This window comes from Schistocerca serialis, chromosome 4 (assembly GCF_023864345.2).
Source record: "Schistocerca serialis cubense isolate TAMUIC-IGC-003099 chromosome 4, iqSchSeri2.2, whole genome shotgun sequence".
Lineage (NCBI taxonomy): Eukaryota > Metazoa > Arthropoda > Insecta > Orthoptera > Acrididae > Schistocerca > Schistocerca serialis.
This window is the reverse complement of record NC_064641.1, coordinates 382499009-382525567: the sequence shown is the minus strand read 5'-3', so window position 1 is coordinate 382525567 and position 26559 is coordinate 382499009. Positions and strand designations below refer to the sequence as shown.

General features: G+C 44.5%; 1 protein-coding gene across 1 annotated transcript in view; it reads right to left on the bottom strand.

Moving 5' to 3' along the window:
* LOC126474866 (calmodulin-binding transcription activator 1) overlaps window positions 1–26559 on the bottom strand; it is a 1815894-nt gene that overhangs the window by 360536 nt on the left and 1428799 nt on the right. The window contains exon 7 of the mRNA XM_050102346.1: window positions 3501–3636. Coding sequence (XP_049958303.1) covers window positions 3501–3636 — 136 coding nt within the window. The remainder of the gene's footprint in view (window positions 1–3500; window positions 3637–26559) is intronic.

The following is a 26559-nucleotide window of genomic DNA, read 5'->3' as shown; positions in this document are numbered from 1 at the left end:
GTTTCGTTGCCGAAACACTAAATGCACCGAAGCGATGTCCTAAACAAATAAATATACTATGTGATACAAAGTATCCGGAGAACCCCGAAAACATACGTTTTCCATATTAAGTGCTTTCTTCTGCCACCTACTCCCACGTACTCCATATCAGTGACCTCATAGTCATTAGACATCGTAAGAGTGCAGAATGGGGCGCTCCGCGGAACTTAACGGACTTCGAACGTGGTCAGGTGACTTGGTGTCACTTGTGTCATACGTCTGTACGCGAAATTTCCACACTCCTAAACATCCCTAGCTCCACTGTTTCCGATGTGACAGTGAAGTGGAAACGTGATGGGACACGTACAACACAAAAGCGTACAGGCCGACCTCGTCTGTTGACTGATAGTGACCTCCGACAGTTGAAGAGGGTCGCAAAGTGTAATAGGCAGACATCTACCCAGAACAACACACAGGAATTCTAAACTGCATCAGGATCCACTGCAAGTATTATGACAGTTAGGCGGAAGGTGAGAAAACTTGGATTTCAAAGTCGAGCGGCTGCTCATAAGCAACACGTCACGCCGGTAAATGCCAAACGACGCCTCGCTTGGTGTAAGGAGAGTAAACATTGGGCGATCGAACAGTGGAAAAACGTTGTGTGGAGTGACGAATCACGATACACAATGTGGCGACACGATGGCAGGGTGTGGGTATGGCGAATGCCCGGTGAACATCATCTGCCAGCGTGTGTAGTGCCAACAGTAAAATTCGGAGGCGGTGGTGTTACGGTGTGGTCGTGCTTTTCATCGAGGGGTCTTGTACCCCTTCTTGTTTTGCGTGGCACTATTACAGCACACGCCCACATTGATTTTTAAGCACCTTCTTGCTTTCGACTGTTGAAGAGCAATTCGGGGATGGCGACTGCATATTTCAACACGGTCGAGCACCTGTTCATAATACACGGCCTGTGCCGGAGTGGCTACATGACAATAGCATCCCTGTAATGGACTGGCCTGCACAGTGTCCTGACCTAAATACTATAGAACACCTTTGGGATGTTTTGAAACGCCGACTTCGTGCCAGGCCTCACCGACCGATATCGATACCTGTCCTCAGTGCAGCATTCCGTGCAGAATGGGCTGCCATTCCGCAAGAAACCTTCAAGCACCTGATTGAACGTATGCGTGCGAGAGTGAAAGCTGCCGTCAAGGCTAAGGGTGGGCCAACACCATATTCAATTCCCGCATTACCAATGGAGGGCATCACGAACTTGTAAGTCATTTTCAGCTAGGTGTCCGAATACTTTTGATTGCGTAACACCACTGAAAACAGCACAGAAAGTACTGAAATATGTTTGGGTAAAATGAAATTAATCACACGGTGTCAGCATAAGGCGGAATTTTTCCCCAGTTGTCCTTAGCAAGGAAGAAAAATAAGGAGAGTTACATTATTCGAAATACAATAATTCCACATAGATAAGAGTAAGCATGAAAGCTTGACTAGCATGAATACTACTTAAGTTCCCAAATATGAAGCTGTAACAAGGTTCTGCAAACAATGTAACGTTATAAACTGAATTCGGGACTTTTTTCGGTATCCCGCTGAAAAATTAAAATCAAAGGCAGCAATTAAAGTGTACTGTATACTAAATAACTAAAAACAATGAACCACTATTCCAGGACAATTCGCAATATAAATCTTTACTGTGATGCCGTACCGCTGTGATTCACCCTCGTTACGTCTATAGACAATGAGAAAGGAAGTAAAGTCTAGATGTACACTACTGGCCATTAAAATTGCTACTCCAAGAAGAAATGCAGATGAAAACGGGTATTCATTGGACAAATATATTATACTAGCACTGACATCTACGGGCGCTGATAACCTCGCTGTTGTGCACCCTAAAACACTAATCATCATCATCAGCACTGACATGTGATTACATTTTCACGCAATTTGGGTGGATAGATACTGAGAAATCAGTACCCATAACAACCACCTCTGGCCGTAATAACGGCCTTGATACGCCTGGGCATTGAGTCGAACAGAGCTTGGATGGCGTGTATATGTACAGCTGCCCATGCAGCTTCAACACCATACCACAGTTCATCAAGAGTAGTGACTGGCGTATTGTGACGAGCCAGTTGCTGGCCACCATTGACCAGACGTTTTCAATTGGTCAGAGATCTGGAGAATGTGCTGGTCAGGGCAACAGTCGAACATTTTCTGTATCCAGAAAGGCCCGTACAGGACCTGCAACATGCGGTCGTGCATTATCCTGCTGAAATGTAGGGTTACGCAGGGATCGAATGAAGGGTAGAGCCACGGGTCGTAACACATCTGAAATGTAACGTCCACTGTTCAAAGTGCCGTCAATGCGAACAAGAGGTGACCGAGACGTGTAACCAGAGGCACCCGATACCATCACGCCGGGTGATACGGCAGTATGGCGATGACGAATAAACGCTTCCAATGTGCGTTCACCAAGATGTCACCAAACACGGATGCGACCATCATGATACTGTAAACAGAACGTGGATTCATCCGAAAAAATGACGTTTTGCCATTCGTGCACCCAGGTTCGTCGTCGAGTACGCCATTACAGGCGCTCCTGTCTGTGATGCAGCGTCAAGGGTAACCGCAGCTATGGTCTCAGAGCTGATAGTCCAAGCTGCTGCAAACGTCGTCGAACTGTTTATGCAGATGGTTGTTGTCTTGCAAACGTCCCCATCTGTTGACTCAGGGATCGAGACGTGGCTGCACGATCCGTTACAGCCATGCTGATAAGATGCCAGTCATCTCGAATGCTAGTGATACGAGGCCGTTGGGATCCAGCATGGCGTTCCGTATTACCCTCCTGAACCCACCGACTCCATATTCTGCTAACAGTCATTGGATCTCGACCAAAGCGAGCAGCAATGTCGCGATACGATAAACCGCAATCGCGATAGGCTACAATCCGACCTTTATCAATGGTACGCATTTCTCCTTTTTACACGAGGCACCACAACGACGTTTCACCAGGCAAAGCCGGTCAACTGCTGTTTGCGTATGAGAAATCGGTTGGCAACTTTCCTCATGTCAGCACGTTGTAGGTGTCGCCACCGACGACAACCTTGTGTGAATGCTCTGAAAAGCTTATCATTTGCATATCACAGCATCTTCTTCCTGTCGGTTAAATTTCGCGGCTGTAGCACGTCATCTTCGTGGTGTAGCAATTTTAATGGCCAGTAGTGTAGGTGGTAAATAGGGCACTGAAAACCCGTTCCTCGAGGACCCGAGTAGAGGATTTCTTAAATGAAAAATATTTTACACTGGAAGAAGACACTAAAGCTTTGCACTAATCTGGCATCATGTACACGAATCTGCCAACAAAACTTATCTGGATTCTTGTTACTCTTAATAATAATAATAATAATAATAATAAGTTGCGCAGGCAAAGTACAAATACATAATCGAAAAACACAATTATTATATAAATGCGTGGCGTGTGAACCGCGCACGGGTCGAGTACGTACCTCGGTGCCCTGCACCTTGAGCTTCATGTGATCTTCGCGCGTTGTCTTGCCGTCCTTGCGCTTCTTCCAGCAGTAGCCGTCCCGCCGGTAGCGCACCTTCTTGCGCGAGTACAGCAGCATCGAGCCGCTCTTCGGTCTGCAACAAAACACAGTACGATACGTCAGGGCGCACGGTCAGTTCAGGGTAGCGGGGCACGAGAAGCCACACAATAAACACTTCCTACATCACAGACCAAGTCAGCACTGTAATCGCATGTACATGGCTCGAGAGGGCCTAAAACTACGAAAAAAATACAGCATCAACAAAGGATGCATACGCCATTGTAGATTTTCTATCGGCAGCGCATTTCTATCGTTGCACATTAAAATTACCTGCCGCATCGGCACTCGAACCTTTACCTTCCGCGTCCAAATGCCCCATCTGCTGAGCATGCAGGCCCGACTCATGACCCCGCTGTCAAAGCTGAAGGGGGCGATGTTTACGTGCCTCGATATCCGGAATGTTCGTATTTCGGGGTCAAATGCTCTACCTGTGGTACGTTCAGCTACAGCTCTCCGTCTCCTCCTCAAAGCTGTGAGAGCGGGTCGTGAGCCGTGCCTGGAGCATTTGCCAGGGAATGGTTCATTTTTTGAGTCTCAGTTGGGCACAAAGTTTCAATCTGCCTGGAAGTTCAAGATACATGTAACTTAAATGAACTTCATAACACAGATTGGGTTAACGGCAATACAAAATCAGTGGAATTATGGAACTAGTGTACCATATAAACTTGAAGGCTGCACCTCACGAGGCCACCACATAATGTAGAACTGCTTACCGCCAAGGCGTGGAATCGGAGAAGTGCAGCTGATATTCTGGGGCATCCTCCTTCAAGTGACTTACATACGAGTCTACACAGTATCGACAATGGCTGCTGAGGCAACGTCAAGAACGAGTCGTTAACAACTACAACGTGTTTATGTTCAGTGGGAAAAATGTCTATTGAACGTAAAAGTCTGGAAACTACTGTTTATCCATTATTCGTCGAAAACGAGTTGCACATTCCTCACCACAGGTGGTCAAAATTCGTCGTGCTTACTTATATAACCTAATGGCTGACAAACCCGGCTTTGCCCGGGTATTCATTTTGGCAATTTTCTGTTAAAAACGAAAACAAAACAATGTACTGTGTTTGTAGTGTGATATCGAAAAATTTTATTTTCATGTATTCGTGAAAACACCTTTGAAATTGTGTCTACAAAGCAATTTTGTAAACGTCTCTCTCTGCCGCGCGGTATTAGCCGAGCAGTCTAGGGCGCTGCAGTCATGGACTGTGCAGCTGATCCCGGAGGAGGTTCGAGTCCTCCCTCGGGCATGGGTGTGTGTGTTTGTCCTTAGGATAATTTAGGTTAAGTAGTGTGTAAGCTTAGGGACTGATGACCTTAGCAGTTAAGTCCCATAAGATTTCACACACATTTGAACATTTTGTACACGTCTCTAGAGCAACGTCTCTTCATAGTTCCTTAGACGACTACTGTTTTCGCCTATAGCCGTTTGTACTTCGCATTTGAAAGCTGTTAACAGCGCTGCCAAACGTCAGGAATTTTAATTAAGCTGAATCGGCTGACTAGTGTTGTTGGTAGTAAAGAATAAATATATTAAAATTTTATGTATGACGCGGCACTTTTTCATGCATCTCAATGTTTATGACGTCATATCTCTTGAATTACGTGTCGTACGACAATATCATTATTTGTGTAAAGTATATTCAGCAGTAAATGCGGATACGGTCAGCAAACTATGTTGCGAACAGTTTTAGTAGCAAAGAAATAACATCATGCACAACGCGGCAGTTTTCACGCATCTCAGTGTTTACGACATGATATCTCCGGAGCTATGTGTGGTACCACGACTTATAATTTTATAGGTGCACTTAGCGGCATATGTGGATACTGTCTGCGAAATTTACTGCGAATATCGTTAGCAGCACAGAAGTAAAAGAATTTAAACGTCACTCATGAGGCAGCAGTCTTCTTGCATCTCACTGTTTACGACCTCTTATCTCGTGAACTATGACAGGTAGGTGGTTCTCAACCTCACAATGATTGTTGCCTCACAGTAAGGGTTGCGGGGTTGTGTGCAACAATTTTGGTTGAAACTGATCCAGTCTTTTACGAGAGGATGTGGAATACACAAACATGCATTTATATATTATTCGTATCTGATTGATTATTTAACCTTGGTGACTGTGAGGATTGAAAGTGGAGTGTATTAGTCGAACACGATATTATTGTACCTGGAAGTGAGGGCGTTTCGTCCGGCTTATCGTGAGTTATTATCGTGAAATTTCAAAGGACCTGCTGAACCACCTCACAGTATACACTCCTGGAAATGGAAAAAAGAACACATTGACACCGGTGTGTCAGACCCACCATACTTGCTCCGGACACTGCGAGAGGGCTGTACAAGCAATGATCACACGCACGGCACAGCGGACACACCAGGAACCGCGGTGTTGGCCGTCGAATGGCGCTAGCTGCGCATAATTTGTGCACCGCCGCCGTCAGTGTCAGCCAGTTTGCCGTGGCATACGGAGCTCCATCGCAGTCTTTAACACTGGTAGCATGCCGCGACAGCGTGGACGTGAACCGTATGTGCAGTTGACGGACTTTGAGCGAGGGCGTATAGTGGGCATGCGGGAGGCCGGGTGGACGTACCGCCGAATTGCTCAACACGTGGGGCGTGAGGTCTCCACAGTACATCGATGTTGTCGCCAGTGGTCGGCGGAAGGTGCACGTGCCCGTCGACCTGGGACCGGACCGCAGCGACGCACGGATGCACAACAAGACCGTAGGATCCTACGCAGTGCCGTAGGGGACCGCAACGCCACTTCCCAGCAAATTAGGGACACTGTTGCTCCTGGGGTATCGGCGAGGACCATTCGCAACCGTCTCCATGAAGCTGGGCTACGGTCCCGCACACCGTTAGGCCGTCTTCCGCTCACGCCCCAACATCGTGCAGCCCGCCTCCAGTGGTGTCGCGACAGGCGTGAATGGAGGGACGAATGGAGACGTGTCGTCTTCAGCGATGAGAGTCGCTTCTGCCTTGGTGCCAATGATGGTCGCATGCGTGTTTGGCGCCGTGCAGGTGAGCGCCACAATCAGGACTGCATACGACCGAGGCACACAGGGCCAACACCCGGCATCATGGTGTGGGGAGCGATCTCCTACACTGGCCGTACACCACTGGTGATCGTCGAGGGGACACTGAATAGTGCACGGTACATCCAAACCGTCATCGAACCCATCGTTCTACCATTCCTAGACCGGCAAGGGAACTTGCTGTTCCAACAGGACAATGCACGTCCGCATGTATCCCGTGCCACCCAACGTGCTCTAGAAGGTGTAAGTCAACTACCCTGGCCAGCAAGATCTCCGGATCTGTCCCCCATTGAGCATGTTTGGGACTGGATGAAGCGTCGTCTCACGCGGTCTGCACGTCCAGCACGAACGCTGGTTCAACTGAGGCGCCAGGTGGAAATGGCATGGCAAGCCGTTCCACAGGACTACATCCAGCATCTCTACGATCGTCTCCATGGGAGAATAGCAGCCTGCATTGCTGCGAAAGGTGGATATACACTGTACTAGTGCCGACATTGTGCATGCTCTGTTGCCTGTGTCTATGTGCCAGTGGTTCTGTCAGTGTGATCATGTGATGTATCTGACCCCAGGAATGTGTCAATAAAGTTTCCCCTTCCTGGGACAATGAATTCACGGTGTTCTTATTTCAATTTCCAGGAGTGTATATACAACTGTTTGAAATCATTCACAATGCGATGCGCTTTTCTTAGTCAGCAATGTACTAGTTTAATGTAACGTCACCGCGTGTTTCCGGTAACGACCACGGGAGGCCAAGTGTAATAATACTGTGGTCGGGTAGTAATGTCTTATTTGCATGTTGTTGTGTTGTTGTTCCTGTTGGTGGTGGTGGTGATGGTAAGAGCAAAGGCAGAAACTGAAATACGTCATGACCATCGGAAGTGTTTCCGGCCCTGATACCCTCTCTGACGTCTCTGTTGCTGTTCCGTTCAGACTGCCCTTAAGATCCGTAAGTCCGTATCACCTGGCATGCCAGCGACGACGTACATGTGTGTAGTACAGCTTGCTGCGTTTGTGGTTTCTGCACTTTGGAAGCTAAGAAAATGGCACAGCAGGCAGACTAGACAAAAAATTAGTCATCCTCAGAACAGATCATGCTAATGGCTCTAACCCTGAATTCAGTCACATTTCGGTGAGGAAGAGTGTCCACAAGTGTCTTCAGGTGTGCAATATGCAACTGAAGCCACTCGTTGACCATTAGATTGGTTCGGTGAGCGAGAGAGAGAGAGAGAGAGAGAGAGAGAGAGAGAGAGAGGGGGGGGGGCAGAGAGAGGGATTTCGAGTTCTACGTACTCATGCAACCCTGAAAAACGGTTTTTATCTTTGAAGGGTGTGTCCACAGCGTTCTCATCATGGAGATATCGAAGACGGAGCAACACTTGGTCACCAGGTTGTTGGAAAACGTCCTGGGTTGTGTTCGAAGTAACCTGAAAAAGTGGGCCCAAGTCACGGTACGAGAAACTCCGCTAAAACATCAGAGAGCCACCTCAAGCCTGGACTGCACCCTCTGCCGCCTGTAGGTGGAAGGCGTCACTGGGCTGCCGGTTCACTGCATCTTTAGATAAAAGGTGAAACCGTGACACATCGGAGCGCATTACACGCTTCTGGTCGGCTGCCGTCCAGCTTCCGTGTTGTTTGGTCCACTGCAGAAGTGCAGCTTTATGTGTTGCTGCCCCTTTTGCAAGGCAGCCGACTCCGAAAGGCCATTTCATGTGGTTCCCTTCGTGATGTTAACACAAAAATGGGTTGATATGAGCGTGTCTTTACTGACAGCAACAAGCGCTATCGGGTCTGAGACCGATTTTCATTGACTAGGCGTGACAATCATTTCGGTCTCCATCGGTTACGACCACTGTTCTTACAACATATTGCATGGCGGCGAGTGGTACACCTTTCAGTCATGGCCACGACCAAAAATGTTTGCCCCTTCCTACCACTCGCCACATCTCTCCAACGTGGATCTATCTTACTACGCTGGTTTCATACATTAGAATGGCACAAATACCGCGCTTCACTGTCATGTCTTATGTCAGCGCCAGCGGTGTTGCCATGTTGAACACACCAGTTCTCGTCAGATCATGGAAGTTGAGCAACGTTGGGAATGACTGGTACTTCGATGGGTAACCACGTGCTGTTGGCAGCTTTCCCTTTGCCTTACGCAAAGCAGAGGAGGGGCGGCGGCGTAATGCTCTAGATCCCCAAACTTTGCGCCTGATGGTGATCCATCTGTACTATGGGGACGTTACGCTCGGAGGCACCTTTGATGCTATTCGACAGGGCTAAGCTGTATACCGGCACCGTGTTTCACTGTGTCTTTCTGTCATCATCACCATCACCCTCGTCCGACACAAACATGATTCCACACTACACGCATCCATTAAAGTCACCTACACTTATCAGATGCAGTTAAACACACAACTCTCTCATTTCGCTAAGGAAATGTGCCATTGTCTGCGAAGGATAGAAAACTTTTCCAACTAGCGTCCGAGACAGCCCTTTGGAGTCTCCCAGCCAACTACACGGCACATATGACTTAATTTTACTTATATCAGCGGTGGAAGGTCACATACTCGCCTGGTAGCAGTATCACCCTTATCCACAGCGCTTCATATTGACGAAGTTGCAAATGGTCATTTTTTGTAAGGACATTGGCTACACCACTTGCAGTCTTATTTGAAATATGAGACTACTACACTTTAAGTAGAATCGTAAGAACCTTTCTCATGGACGCTATCAGACGTTGCTTTATCCAAATAGATGTGTGGAATATGATATGTTATATGATTACAGTCGTTAACTGTGACATAAGTAAAAGAGGTAGCTTGAAAATGCACAACGGGACGAAATTAGCTAATAGGTAAAGCCTGCAATAAAGAATTATACAAGAAGACGCCTGCGCAGGTGAGCGACTACTTCACGATGCTCGACTTTCATAGAGAACATAAACACACTTACACTTTTGAAACGTTATGAACTACGCTGCGAAGGGCTTTTGCTAATTAAGATTACAGCGTTGAAACTGTTCATATGACTTCGATGAAAATTCTGGTAGATCATCTACAGTCTCCGATCAGAAATCTGACTAGTACCATCACTTCGATCCTCTTCAAAAGGATATAATCGGAACAAGCTTGAATTCGTATAAAGACGTAATTCGGCAGATACCTGGTTGCGGCAGCCCCTACAAGAATTTGATATAGATGATTTAGCTATTGTCGTTTAGATGGCAGACGATGGTACCGAAGTAAAAACTAATATAAAATAATAAACTCTTTCGAAGTTTGGATGACGATATTTTCAAAAGCTTCACTGTAGTGAAGAATATTGATTTGAGCACCGCGACATTTTACTGTATGTAACTGTACGGTAAATAGAATATTGCAGTCTTCTGTGATTAGATTTAACTCGTTTTCCACGGTTAGGAGTAGATGGCACTCTTGGGGGTGACAACTGTCAATGGGCATTAAGTTTTCTGTCACTCGCATACTTGAAATTCTTTGTCGTATGATGCAAATCACGTGCCTGTAGTGTACTACCATGATCCGAAGTGTCCGTAAAACCTGAAACGCGTTCCGCTTGATTTATATGCAACCTATTTGACGTAACTGTGTTACATGTCCCGGAATCTCTTTTCAGAACAGTCATTTGACTATGCAAAATGGTTACTACAAGTAGCCACTATCAACCCCAATTTAAAACCACGATAGTAAAAAAAAAAAAAAAAAAAAAAAATCTGGAAAAATATGATAACAGTTTACACAGTCTTTTAACGCCGCCGAGTTCAAATTTATTACTATAAATGACATTTCATAAAGCAAGTTTCAACTTGAAACTATGTAACGAAGATTTTTGTACCGGATCAGAGCGCGACACTCCTATTCAGCGACTATGGTCCCTGTTAAATAACAATGAAAGATCTGAAATAGGGCTTCAGTCACGAGTAATAAAGCGTGCGCATGTTTATAGTTGAAATGGTGTGACCAAAGTTCGTGTTGGACGAGGCTTCGAACCAAGTACCTAATCGGACTGCTAAATAAGAACAACCAATTTTTCACCAGAAGTGAGATTACAAACTGAAATGACGTAAAGTAAAAGAATGTCATAAACTGGGATGAACAAATAGTCACAAATCAGAGAAGCAAAGTGTACAAAACAATCTTGCGCAATGACCAAAAACTAGGACTCAAAACACTGTGAACGAAATCAAACAATAGAATGATGCAGAATAAGTTCAATTTCATCTTCTAATAACATGAACGGAGAAGCAATCGTGATCATAACGTGGAACAAGTAATACAAAATGCTCATAGTAATGTCTCGAATATGTCATCCTTATTCAGTCTATGAAAACAAAAGGGATAAAAAAGTAGCGTCTACTCGTAACGATTACAGTGTAACTCCTGGTGATGCTTTGCCAGTAAAAACGAAAAGCGCTTGATGAACGAGCTTTTCGATTTTCGGATAGCTTAAGACAGAGAGAAACCAATGTAACGGAGAGTTTTATCTACGTAGGTGAGCATGAGAAGGAATTTCTATGCAGCTCCTGACAGTTGGTGTGTTCAGCTCACAGTTTATTTCCTTCTTTCGTACTAACAAAATCTTTAGGCTATCAGGATGTTCATAGAAGAATTATCTAAGTGTAACTGTTAGAACAGACTGCCACGTTAAATGCTTCAGTACGTGTGGCCGAATCTAATTAAGTGGACAACTCTAATAATCGTATTTTCATATCATCTGATATGCATCCTTAACAAATGTCTTACGATCTTGGTAGTTATTAGCACAAGTGTCTGAGACGTGAATTCCGTACTGCAAGAGAGAAAGTGCGACCCTTACGGGGTTTCGTCACTGTGCCAGCGTTCAGAACACTAAATACAGAAGTCTGATATTCAAATAAAACTGCAACCGAAAGTCGTTTAATGTATTAAGGCAAATGCTGGGATTTTTCCATTCCTCTGAAAGGGCAGTCTCTTTCCTTCCCCATCCTTCCCAAACCTAGCTTCTCCTTCACCTCCAAGGATCTCGTCGTCGATGCGGTGTTTAATGCTAACGTTCCTTTTTTTTTCCTTTTTCCCCACTGAATGTAATGGTCATTGTTCATCACATGTTCCAATAATCGGGTGAACCATAGCGGCAAAACTCAAAATGTCATTCATCAAAGCCTGTTGGCATTCTTTAATGAGGCGAACAATTCATGTCGAACGGATCTTCTTTGAAAAGATAAAACCATTTTCTGTCGCGAATTCTTGTATGGACCTATTCCATACAATGCACGAATGTCTCCGCGTCCCTTCGCTGCCTGAAACCCTCGATCAAATCCAAAATGTCATAAATTTTAGATTTTTCCGTTTCATGCTCTGTTTTCTAACGCTTAAACAACGATCCCACAACCTTCAATTGTACAACATTCAACAAGTCACGCCATGAACAATTAAAGAACCTCAAATGAAAAATGACGTTTGATAAATATACTTATAGCAACCTGCGTGACAACACACCAAACATAAAATGTTCATAAACTTACACACCAACCTAATTTTCTCAGGTAAATTTTTCCCTGGTACATTCCGAGTATATACTTCAATATTCTTCACATCATATGCTGCATGAGGAAATGTCACAACGATCTTGCTTCTGTAATTATATGTGACGAAATGCGATTTAAAAAAATGAAAAGTAGGGTGTGCTTCATATCACTCATTTATAACCGTTATGTGACTGTATTTCAATGAGTACAAAATAAAATTTAAACTATTCACTGAGTAGCTGAGGCAGGTGGTGAATATCGATGCGGACGAACACGGACATGAATGTTTCGAACAGGCTGTAATTCACCTCTAGAGTCAGAACTCTCATCCAGTGCACCCTTCATTACACAAAATCATAAGCTAGTTACATGAGTGGTTCAGTGAACTGTTGGAATGATTCTAGTTTCGTATGCTTAAGGTCTGGGTTCGATCACACTTCTGGTAATAATTTTTAGCAAGTACGAAAAGATCGCTTTCACCTTCGATAACGTCAGATGAACAGCGAAGTGTTGCACCGGCGTTCCAAAGATACATTAAACACGAGCTCACTTCGCTACCGATTGGAGGAGAAGCGGTGTAAGTTGGGCCATGACAAAGGCGGAAGTAATAGCAAATAGAAACTCTGAGCCATCAACCTGTCTTAACCATAAATTTTATTATATTAATGAATTAGTTCTCCTGTAACGGCACAGGGCACTTATTTCTTATTATATTTGAACTTGAGATGTTGAAAATATTGATACTGGACTGGGATTCGAACTCATATCTTCACTTTTGTGGGATTTGAACCCTTCGGGGCAATACATTTTCTTAGTTCCGTCGTTCATAACTCCTCAAAGTCTCGAAGAAAGGTGCGTGTTTGTGTTCGAACACTGGTCCGGCACAAAAATTTTATCACGTCATTTCAAGCTGTGCAAGCCCACATTAAACTAAAGGTGAAAAACAATTAAAATTTTAGCGCCTCTCCACGCGTTGTCAAAAATAACAACTGGTGCTGCTTCCAACTCCCAGTGAGACACACAATTTTTCATTATAACGTTTCAGGTTCAGTCAACTCACTCCTCGTATTGTTTCTTTGCGGGTAGTCAACAATGATAACAACGGGCGGGTTCAACTCCCAGTCAGCACTGAACTTTCGTCACGTTGTTTCCAGTTCAAAGATAAGCACATCTCACTGCTAATGATATCAACCGATATTTAACGTCTATTCGTGGCTAGAAAACAACGGCAATAGGTGCCGGTTTCGAATCCCGATAAGGCAAAACTTTTCGCCTCGCCAATTCAAATTCGATCATCATGGCACGATTCATCTTGACATATTTTGTAAAACTGTCAGGCACCATGATGTAACTATTAGACACCACCACCTCTCTAACGCGTACCACAAGTACACACAGGTGTACTTCCCTAGTCACTTTGTAGTAGAAGATCAGTATTATTATAAAATTATCGTTCGTAGAAACTGATGGTACGGTATGAGCGAATCGAAATACTCATGGTGCAATAGATCCCTGTTGTAAGCAAAGGTAGGTGCTGGATTCCTCGCATGGTCATAAGGATTTCCGTCGTAAATCTCGCATCTTTCTTCAATGTGGAACGATACGGCGGTCTGCTGCCGCAGATTAATTGCACTCTCTTAGCCGCGCTGGTTTAGCCGAGCGGTCTCAGACGCTGCAGTCATGGACTGTGCGGCTGGCCCCGGCGGAGGTTCGAGTCCTGCCTCGGGCATGGGTGTGTGTGTTTGTCCTTAGGATAATTTAGGTTAAGTAGTGTGTAAGCTTAGGGACTGATGACCTTAGCAGTTAAGTCCCATAAGATTTCACACACACATTTTTTGCACTCTCTTATTCGTCTACACAAGCTTGCTACAAACTAATCTCCTCGGCATGATACTGTGAGACGATGACAATCTACATAGCTCATTTGTTTAAATTTCATTTATTTTCAGTCCTTCGATCACACAACGGATTTCACACACTTACCTGAAAATAATCGTCTGCAGGGAATCGTCGCCGCCAAGCAAAACACCAAACAGGAAATGTACGAGCATTTTATCCTCAAAGTATCGTTTGTTTGAATTACATTTCTCAGTTAAACGGAAAAGGCCTTTAACATAGGAAAACCTCTTATTTCTTAAGAAGCTATTTAGTGACTTTTTGAAAGTATATTGTAGAAGACTTATTAAATAAAGACTAATAATGATGTACCAGAACATGGATGAAGATTCCGAATAAGAAAGACGCACCAGTAATGTTCGCAAAACATTGGACTTTGCCGCCGAGGGTTGGCATGCGTGACTGAACAGTACAGATGGCCGTACCGCAGGGTTGGCTCTAGGGATTTTACCGCCTCGTGTGGAATTTTCAAGCATCCCCCCCCCCCCCCCCCCCCCAATCACTCCGGCCGGGCCTGTCCCATCCTTCTATTTTCAGACACTGTCAACCTTATGACGTCTTATTTTCACATTCCACACATCCTCATGCCGCTTTTTGACATGAATACGTCTTTAAGAACAGAGCCAGGTATGTGGCACCTGTTAATGAAACAGAAGTGAAAACTTTACAGTGTAATACATTATAACTCCAAAATTAATTATGCAACCAAAATTAAATTACGTCGCTTGCAGAGTATCCATCTAAAATCTGCTCACTTTTCCTCATTCCCTGAGCAGACGAGGCAGTGCGAGAGCTGTAGCAACCAGCATTGCTGAATATTGCACTGTCGAAGGTATCGTCGTCTCTTCTGCTGTGCAAAGTGGAAGGTCACAAGACAGCGAGCGACTTACATATAAATGATTTATTAGTTGAAAACAAAAGTATAAATCGCCAGTGCATATTTAGTGTGTCCGTAGGAAAATCGGAAACATCAAGAAGGAGTGCTTTCCGACGTGCCATGACCATGACTTAAGGCGCAAAAAGGTAGTTTTGAAAGCACTACCATTTATTTTTACGAAAAGTAACAGTTACTTGCCAAATAAAGCTGTTAGAATGCAGACAGTTGCTTGGAACGCAAACAGTGTGAAACACGACTAAACTGGACAAAAGTGCTTTAGTTTTAGTTGCTTCATCTCCAATGGCTCTGAGCACTATGGGACTTAACTGCTGTAGTCATCAGTCCCCTAAAACTTAGAACTACTTAAACCTAACTAACCTAAGGACATCACACACACCCATGCCCGAGGTAGGATTCGAACCTGCGACCGTAGCGGTCACGCGGTTCCAAACTGTAGCGCCTAGAACCGCACGGCCACTCCGGCCGGCGCTTCATCTCCAAAATAAGGTTTGACAGGTTTTTTCCCGTATTATCTTAAATATTAATATCTATTGATTATGGCTTTCACACCGAGAGAAAAGGGAATGGCCGGCCACGGTGGCCGTGCGGTTCTAGGCGCTTCAGTCCGGAACCGAGGGACTGCTACGGTCGCAGGTTCGAATCCTGCCCGGGCATGGATGTGTGTGATGTCCTTAGGTTAGTTAGGTTTAAGTAGTTCTAATTTCTAGGGGATTGATGACCTCAGATGTTAAGTCCCATAGTGCTCAGAGCCATTTGAACCATTTTTTTGAAAAGGGAATGAGGGAAAACTTAAGAGAAGTTACAGACAAAGGAAAAAAAAATATTTAGAGGAGTGTGGTAACAAGAGCAATGTACGTGGCATTAATGGTATTTCCAAAAAAAAGGGAGTGGTTGTGGGATAATGCCATATATCTTTCCACGTGTAAACGCCCCGTAATCACAACGTTTGGATTGAAAAAACTATATGGCATGTGCGGGCAGTGCATAGTTTACTTATTTTTTCTCTATATATTAAAAAGTGTTTTTCTCAGCGATTCCCCATGGGCATACAAGGATTTGTTAGGCCATCATATGCTGATATTTATCTTTGTTTCTTTGTTATGAAGTTTTTCACTTCTGTAGGGGCCTTCATGCTGACGTAGGTACATTTCAAGTGACATGTAGACGCATAGTAGAAATAGAGTTTCCCTTACTATTTTGCCTTTTGCTATTTTGAGAAACGTAACAAAGTTGACCAACTCCACAGCTTCCTTTGTCATCAGTTTCACAATAACAAGGACAATTTTCAGTACAACATTATATTTCATGAATGATTTGTATTTACAATTTATCCTCACACCTCTTCATTTACACAAATCTTTCATTCTCTTGTTTAATTCGTCCTTTGGGAATCATATTGAAATTTAAGATTTTGCCACCCCCAAAAACCTACTGCCATGGCGGTGCACGGTTCGCTCCTCCCCTCCCCCTAACCGGCCCAGGCATACCGTATGTGAAACCACATCGGAGAGCTGTATGTGTAGAGGCCAGGTTAATATAGGGTTGCTGGAGAAGGTGCAATCTTTTCAGTTGTTGCCGGGGCAACGATTGGATGCCTGACTATTCTCACCTCGTAATATCAGCCAACTTGGTCCTGCTACCCTGGTCCAGCGGCAAGGCTGAAACGATGGGAAATTACAATCGCGTGGTATGATGATGATGATGTTGTTGATGATAATGATATTATCTTGGATGAAATATTCCGGGAGTAAAATAGTCCCCCGTTCGGATCTACGGCCGGGAACTACTCAGGATTATGTTATCAGAAGGAAAAAAAAACAGCGTGTAACAAGAAAACTATATACGCACAATTTTAGTTTTTAGAGGACGTAAAAAGAAACACTATTTTACTGACAAAAATGTCACATGTGCACCGTTTCTCCGTTAGCGGTCCATCAACAGTTGGACACTAGTGATGTCCAGGGACAGTGTTCGAACTGCCGTGTAATGAATATTTTTTTAGTTATGTTGCTGAACTTTTTATTTTATTTTATTTTATTTTTTTTTTTTGGGGGGGGGGGGGGGGAGACGAAGCTTTTAGTGCACGATACACTGATAGACACTCCAGAAGAGGTGGTCTTCCTTTTGGTTGAAGCTTCAGCCATTATTTGTGAAACAACCGATGATTCTGAACGTGCAAGACAGTCATCACGCTCCAGCTGCCGCCTGTGACACATCTCCAGGGCAGCAAGTTAAATAATTAGTTTTCCCTGTGTTTTCTTAGTAATATACATCGCTTACATTTCGTGCGGTCTTCTTGTTTTTAAGAGGTTTAATCCAGCGTTTTGAAAGTGTAAATTCGGGCACTCTGTAATTCAGCTGTCATTTCTTAAGAAAAGCCAGCTAGACAGTTAATTAAGTTACAACGCCCGATGGTGACACGTCACGAGGGTAATAAGTTGCTTATCTCGGTATCTGTCAACTTTGACAGTTTACTTCTTCAGTAAGTCTTGCTAGGATAGAAAGGATGTGCGGGTGCGGAGTGCGGACGCAGGAAGAGCTGGCCGCAGTTCGTGAACAGCTGATGTAGCTTCTGCCTCGGGGTGTAGCGGTGGCGAAGAACTTGGCGCGTTGCATGGGACACCGCAAGTGTCGTTCGTTTCGTTCACAGACTATGTACCGAGGCACCTCCTGTACGCGACGCGGTGCGTCTGCCCTCACAGCAGGGTGAGTGGCGGGTGGTAACGCGATTGCGTCGCTCGAGGCGGAGGGCCATGTGGAGGCTGGGTGCCTGGCCTTGCCTATTCGGCCTGTGAGTGATCGGGTGGCCGTTGCTTCAGCAAGGCCCGAGCAGGCACACGTGGGCAGGGGCTTGCAAGTTATCAGGAGCTCCAACGTTAGGCGCGGTATGGAGTCTCTTAGGAAGATAGCGTTCAGTGCTAGAAAGAAGCCAATGTGCATTCGGTATATCTTCCGCGGGGGCATGGGAGAAAATGGAGGGGGGGGGGGGAGTGAGTGGGGGCGGGCTGACCTGAGATGTGGAGGCGGCCTTGCCTGCGGCTATCCAACGTGCAGTATGCAATCGTCTCCAAGTTGTGACTCACTTTGGCACTAACGACGTCTGTCGCATTGGTTCCAAGGCCATCATTAGTTCACACAGGCGGCTGCCGGAGGTAATGAAGGATGCTGGCATCGGGCGAGAGTTGTAAGCAGAGCTTGCAAATTGCAGCATTGTTTCCAGAGCTGATCGGGGTCCTTTGGTTTGGTGCCAAGCGGACGGCCTCGAGCACAAGTTCGGATTGTTTCCAACATTGGGAAGAAAATCGGCCGTAACCTTTCAAAGGAACCATCCCGGCATTTGCCTGGAACGATTCAGGGAAATTCAGGGTGGTCGGACGCGGTTTTGAACCATCGTCCTCCCGAATGCGAGTTCAGGATTCCAACCACCGCACCACCTCGACCGGTACGACACTTGGCTGCATTAGAACGATTTTTAATTTGTTACCGGTTTCGGCCACTGACCATCACCTAGCGCGAAAAACTGGCTACTGTAGGTCACATGAGAATCATGCTGAACCATAAAATAGTATTTACTTTCAGTTTCTGGTTCAAATGGCTCTGAGCACTATGGGACTTAATTTCTTAGGCATCAGTCCCTTAGAACTTAGAACTACTTAAAGCTGACTAACCTAAGCACATCACACACATCCATGCCCGAGGCAGGATTCGAACCTGTGACCGTAGCGGTCGCACGGTTCCAGACTGAAGCGCCTAGAACCGCTCGGCCACTCCGGCCGGCTCAGTTTCTGGAGTAATAATGTAGATGAATTATACTTTTCATACATCAGTAACCTTCCTCATGCACACACAACAGGAACCTTGCGTTGGGCATGCATGAAGAAGGTTGCTGATATGTGAAAAGTATTGTTCTTTATACTCGTATTATTACTCCTGAAACCGAAAGTTAATACGATTGTATGGTTCAGCATGACTCACATATGACTTGCAATAACGAATTTTTCGTGCCAAGTGGTGGTCAGTGACCGGAGCCGGTAACGAATTAAAAAATTGTTTTAATGCAGCCAAGTGTCATCAGTTTCCTGAAACATATATCCCTGTTGACATTTACCTAAAAAAAAAAAACGTTTGTACTGCTCGTATGTTTGGGATCCGCACCGGGTCGGTTTAAGGGAAGACATCGTGGCAGTTAAGAAGCGAGCTGCAAGATTTGTTACCAGTAGCTTCGGACAACACACGAGTATTGTGGAGATGCTTCAGAAACTCAAATGCGAATCCCTGGAGGGAAGGCGACTTGGAAGCACTATTGCGAAAATTTAAACAACCGGTTCTTTAAGCTCACTGCAGAAAGATTCTACTGTCGCCAACATACATTTCGCGTAAGGACAATGAAAATAAGATACGAGAAATTTGTGCTCTTAAGGAGGCATCTGGGCAGTCGCTTTTCCCTCGCTCTGTCTGCGAATGGAATAGGAAAGCAAACGACGAGTAGATACTTTTCCGCTACGCACCGTTCGTTGGCTTGTGGAGTAATGCAGATGAAAATGCAAATAATTAGCAGGCAGATGCCAGTTGTGCATTAATGTAAAACGGACGACATTTTAGCAAGATATTTCAAACAAATGGGGGAATTCAGGCACTCTAACATTTCTGTCATATAAAGAAAGGTGTTGCTGTTAATCTCCTCTAAACATTCTAACATTTCATCTACATATATCTCTTACAGCCTGTCTATCTGGCAATCTACTAGTCGGAGCTTGGAATGTAAGATCACTCAGCCGTGTTAGTCCATTTGAACAGAGATAAGTCGAAGTCAGATTTAGTGGAAATTGGTGAAGTACGACTGCAGGAAGAACAGGTTTTAAGGCAAGATGAGTACAGGTTTACCAACATAAAATGAAACATAATAGTGTAGGACTAGGTCTAGTAACGAATAAGAAAACAGGATTAGTGTAAATTACTATGAAAGCATAATGAACGGATTATCATAGCGAATATAGATAAAAAGCCAGGAACCTCCAATATAGTAAAAGTATATATGCCTCATGTCCCCGTACAGAGAAATAAAAAGTTATTCAGTACGTTAATGGAACCGAAAATTTAAAAGGAGCGGGGAATGGAAATTCAATAGCAGAAAAAGGTAAGGAAGGAAAAATAGTAAAACAAGACGGATTGGAAGAAAGGAAGCAAAAAAGAATTTTGCACAGACCATAACTTAGACATTGCTAACATTTGACTGAAAAACAATGAGACAAGATTGTATTCGAGGAACTATTCTCGAGACACCGGAGATAGATTATACAGATTCTATAACGATAAGACAAATTTAAAAACCATGCTTTAAATTGCAAAACCTTTCCAGAGGCAGATATGGACTCTTGCCATCATTTATTGGTTATAAACTGCGGATTAAAACCGAAGAAACAGCAGAAAGGTAGGAAATGAAGGAGATAGAATCAATATAGGGAGAAACAACAAGAGGTCGTTACAAGTTTCCAGATCGAGCACTGGCCAAAGACTGATTGAAACAGGGGAAAGAAATACAAACTAAGATGAATGGGTAGCACTCAGAGAAGAAATAGCGAAACTTGCAGAGAAACCACTACAGAAAAGGACAAGGCCTATCAGAAATCGTTAGGTAATACGTGGAATACTGAATTTAAGGGAAAAAGATAAGAATGCAAAAAATAAAACAGGCAAAAAGAGTATAAAGGCATTTAAAAATGCTGATGACGAAAGTGAAAATTGGTGAAGCAGGAATAATTAGAGGTGAAATATTAAGCTGTAAAAGTATAGGTGACTATGAAAAAGACAGATGCCGCGATTACTAGGAGAGAAACCCTAGGTGTAAAGATAAGCGGATGGCTGAAGATCAAAAGCTTAAATAGTAGGCCAATACTGAGCAAATGGGAAAACTCTGAAGATGGATGGAATATATCTAAGTACTACAAAAAGGAAAAAAATTTAAAGAGAATATTATGGAACGTGAATACGAGGTGGATGAAGATTAAATGGGATAGGGGAAATTACGAAAAGAATTCGACAGAGCACAGAAAAAATAAGTCGAAATACGTAAATGAAGTAAACAAAATTCCCTCAGAATTGCTAAGAGGCTTCGGAGAACCTCGTGATAAAAGTAACGCATTTCGTTCAAAATGGTTCAAATGGCTCTGAGCGCTATGGGACTCAACTGCTGTGGTCATCAGTCCCCTAGAACTTAGAACTAATTAAACCTAACTAACCTAAGGACATCACACACATCCATGCCCGAGGCAGGATTCGAACCTGCGACCGTAGCAGCAGCGCGGCTCCGGACTGGAGCGCCTAGAACCGCACGACCACCGCGGCCGGCAACGCATTTCGTACGTGGGATATATGAAACAAGTAAAACACGCTCAGATATAAAGAAGAATTGAAATAACTGCTATACCACAGAGGGCAGAGGCGGACAAGTATATTACCCAAGCATCAGTTTAATAACTCACTGTTGTAATAGACAAAACATTAATAACTGCGTACAGAAGAAAGGAACGAATAGTAGAAGGCAATCTGGAGAAAGATCAGTTTAGCTTCCAGAGAAATGTTGGAACTCGCAAGGCTATACTGACGCTATGACTTTTCTTAGGAGATAGGCTCAAGGTTATCCACAACCTTTACCTCATAGTATTGAATCTGTACCTTTAACAAGCAGCAAATGAAACTAAATTTGCAAATCGAATTAAAATGTCTATATCTGCTGTATGACCATTAAGATTTACCCATGACGTTGTATTTTCTCAGAGACGTCAAAGGGCTTAGGAGCTCAGATGAACAGAATGGATAGTGTCTTGAAAAGAGGGTACAATATCAACATCAATAAAAATGTGCATTGGACTGTAGTCGAATTACATCAGGTGGTATGACGAATTATATTAGGAAATGAGACATTAAAACTAGTAGAAGGCGTTCGCTATTTGAGCAGCAAAACAATTGATTATGGTAGAAGCAGTCTTGCAATAGCAGAAAATGATTTTCTAAAAAGAGAAATACCTTATTATCTAATTTATATTTAAGCGTAGGAAAAGTTCCCTGGAAGTATTTGTCTGGACTGTAGCCACTAAGAAATGAAGAATACAAGTTCCACCGTGATAATCTGGACTACTATGTGATACGAGACACTATAACCCACTCCTATGTAGTGCGCTATATGTCTTCATCCAGCAGTCAGGGAGAGAACTTAATATCATCGTCTTCGACAAAAAAGATTGTTATTTGTGTTGGAGTTCAAATGAAAACGATGTAACTTTGACCTGGAACCAGAATATTGTTGCTTGGCGAGCGTAATACACTCCTGGAAATGGAAAAAAGAACACATTGACACCGGTGTGTCAGACCCACCATACTTGCTCCGGACACTGCGAGAGGGCTGTACAAGCAATGATCACACGCACGGCACAGCGGACACACCAGGAACCGCGGTGTTGGCCGTCGAATGGCGCTAGCTGCACAGCATTTGTGCACCGCCGCCGTCAGTGTCAGCCAGTTTGCCGTGGCATACGGAGCTCCATCGCAGTCTTTAACACTGGTAGCATGCCGCGACAGCGTGGACGTGAACCGTATGTGCAGTTGACGGACTTTGAGCGAGGGCGTATAGTGGGCATGCGGGAGGCCGGGTGGACGTACCGCCGAATTGCTCAACACGTGGGGCGTGAGGTCTCCACAGTACAACGATGTTGTCGCCAGTGGTCGGCGGAAGGTGCACGTGCCCGTCGACCTGGGACCGGACCGCAGCGACGCACGGATGCACGCCAAGACCGTAGGATCCTACGCAGTGCCGTAGGGGACCGCACCGCCACTTCCCAGCAAATTAGGGACACTGTTGCTCCTGGGGTATCGGCGAGGACCATTCGCAACCGTCTCCATGAAGCTGGGCTACGGTCCCGCACACCGTTAGGCCGTCTTCCGCTCACGCCCCAACATCGTGCAGCCCGCCTCCAGTGGTGTCGCGACAGGCGTGAATGGGGGGACGAATGGAGACGTGTCGTCTTCAGCGATGAGAGTCGCTTCTGCCTTGGTGCCAATGATGGTCGTATGCGTGTTTGGCGCCGTGCAGGTGAGCGCCACAATCAGGACTGCATACGACCGAGGCACACAGGGCCAACACCCGGCATCATGGTGTGGGGAGCGATCTCCTACACTGGCCGTACACCACTGGTGATCGTCGAGGGGACACTGAATAGTGCACGGTACATCCAAACCGTCATCGAACCCATCGTTCTACCATTCCTAGACCGGCAAGGGAACTTGCTGTTCCAACAGGACAATGCACGTCCGCATGTATCCCGTGCCACCCAATGTGCTCTAGAAGGTGTAAGTCAACTACCCTGGCCAGCAAGATCTCCGGATCTGTCCCCCATTGAGCATGTTTGGGACTGGATGAAGCGTCGTCTCACGCGGTCTGCACGTCCAGCACGAACGCTGGTCCAACTGAGGCGCCAGGTGGAAATGGCATAGCAAGCCGTTCCACAGGACTACATCCAGCATCTCTACGATCGTCTCCATGGGAGAATAGCAGCCTGCATTGCTGCGAAAGGTGGATATACACTGTACTAGTGCCGACATTGTGCATGCTCTGTTGCCTGTGTCTATGTGCCTATGGTTCTGTCAGTGTGATCATGTGATGTATCTGACCCCAGGAATGTGTCAATAAAGTTTCCCCTTCCTGGACAATGAATTCACGGTGTTCTTATTTCAATTTCCAGGAGTGTATTTGAGGAGCACCAGTACTTCCCCTTCCCGGTACACAAATACTGGTTATTTCGACGGGTCTTGGGTGGAAAATAGTCATATTTTTACGAAATGCTGGCAGATTGAAAACACTGTACGTGTCATTCGAAATATCAGGTCATCAGACAAAGTTATACTCGACCATGCAAATTCTACGAGTGGTTTTGCCAATGGTGCAAAACCGTTATTTAGAGTTGAAAATCCAGTGGAAATACGAAGAGCACATGAATGCTACCAATTTCAAGAAGTGGGCACACGCAAAATTGCCACCCAATTCACTCAAAGATAGTATTATAATGAGGATAATGTCCTTTATCATAGCGTGCAAGAAGCAACGCCGAAATTAGCTGTCAAAATCATTATGATTAAGTGACAGCTAAATAAGTGTAGCGTAGCGAAAACTGCAAGAAATGAGCTGGACCCAACATAACTGGATCATTTCTCTAGATATCTGCAAAAAGCGAAAAAAAGAACACTGTTTCACCGGTGACTGCAAATGACTGGGGGAAGTTTGGTATACTCGTCATCAAAGCAGAGAACATTGTTTTGGAAAAGGATGGATAGATATACAACAGCATAGTCGAATATGTAATAAACTTATGTAGGATGGACTCTGGCAACGATGACGAAGGCGACGACGATACCAACAGAAACTCTTCACATTCTGACCTGGCTCAGTTATTTGATTGTAGTGGCAAGTAACGTGAGCATCAACTGGGTTGCTTCCTGAAGATCTACCAACTAAGATCTGGGCGAATCACGGCATGAATTTCTAATCTATACACCATATACACAGGGTGTCCCCGGATGAATGATCAGTATTCAGGGATATGACAGGAAAGATTATATGAAGCAAAAAGTTCTAGTAAACATGCTCTAAAATGCATACTCTAAGAGCTATGAGCACTTGTTGATCTTCTGCAATGTGAAACATCTTTTCCATTGAGCAAGTGTTCATAGCTCTTAAGATACGAATTTTAGAGTCCATATTTACTTGACAGTTTTTTCTTGGTTTGGTCCATACTACCTCCTTCCACAATATGGAAAGCAAAGAGCTTGCATTAGAAGAGATTTGCTTCACAGTATCGAAGTTGAATAACTGCGCACAGTTCTTAAAGTATGCGCTTTAGAGCCCGTGTTTACTACACTTTTTTGCTTCTAATGATTGTTCCTGTCATATCCCTGAAAACTGTTCGTTCCTCCAGAGACATCCTTTATTCACAAAATATTTTAGGGCTTTATAATACCAGACGCGTAACTGGACAGTGCACATCAATGGATATGAATACTTACATGTAATAATACCATTTATATATATAGTACAACGCAGTTTTTCTTCGACCAAGGACGTCGCACCTTATTTAAATAAGACTTGTTTATGGTAGGATTTAACTTCTGTTTCTCGCTTGCAAAGGGATATGTCAACTGCTTGTACATTTCTCACGAATTTTGTTTTCTACTTGCAGCATTAGTGCCAAAGCTGAAAACTGTTGTGCAATCAGCATGCCGACAATAAAACTCTCATTGTAAGCAAGAAACTAAAGAGGAAATCCCATCGTTCACAAGTGGCATGACCGTGTGTAGTGACGTAAAACACGTATCATGACTTGCACGCATTGTACTAGCATTCACGAATTATTTATCCAAAAGCTACTAATAACATGCATACATGATTTAATACATTTAGGTCGCATGCACATAAACAAGTCAGTTGCACAATGTCGATTTAGTTGTATTAATGATGAAACTTATAGAATGCTCTAGATCATGTCAATACATCTCCATTTCTACTTGTATTGTCAATCTGCAGAAACGTGGTCGGAATTTATTCCTCCATATGAGATTCTGACACCTCACAGTCACTCAGCGTAGCAATTTTCATGCTGTCATCATCACTGTAATAAGTAGCTAGTCCTAGAAAACTTCTACGGTGTCTGATTGAAGTATCTGTCGTGAGAGTTAACTGTTCTTTTGTTCCTGTCTTAGTTCGTTGGAAAATACCGCTCTAGCCATGGTCACTCTTGGGAAGGTGCTAATGTTGCGTTAAAGCAGAAAGGTTGCGAAAGGTAAGAAGCAGCCTTTTTTTTTCTCTCTCTCTCTCTCTCTCTCTCTCTCTCTCTCTCTCTCTCTCTCTCTCTCTCTCTCTACTGAAGGTCGATACTCTGTTTTCAACAATGATGTTGCTACGTTTCGAAGAGTTCATTGACGATACTGAAATTATGTTTGCACCCCCAACATCGATATTCTGAAGTTATCGAGAACCAAAACCAAAGAAAATTACACTACTGGCCATTAAAATTGCTACACCACGAAGATGACGTGCTACAGATGCGAAATTTAACCGACAGGACGAAGATCCTCTGATATGCAGATGATTAGCTTTTCAGAGCATTCACACAAGTTTGGCGCCGGTGGTGACACCTACAACGTGCTGACATGAGGAAAGTTTCCAACCGATTTCTCACACACGAACAGCAGTTGACTGGCATTGCCTGGTGAAACGTTGTTGTGATGTCTCGTGTACGGAGGAGAAATGCGTACCATCACATTTCTGACTTTGATAAAGGTCGGATTGTAGCCTGTCGTGACATTGCTTCTCGCGTTGGTCGAGATCCAATGACTGTTGGCAGAATATGGAATCGGTGGGTTCAGGGGGGTAATACGGAACGCCGTGCTGGATCCCAACGGCCTCGTATCACTAGCAGTCGAGATGAAAGGCAGCTTATCCGCATGGCTGTAACGGATCGTGCAGCCACGTCTCGATCCCTGAGTCAACAGATGGGGACGTTTGCAAGACAACAACCATCTGCACAAACAGTTTGACGACGTTTGCAGCAGCA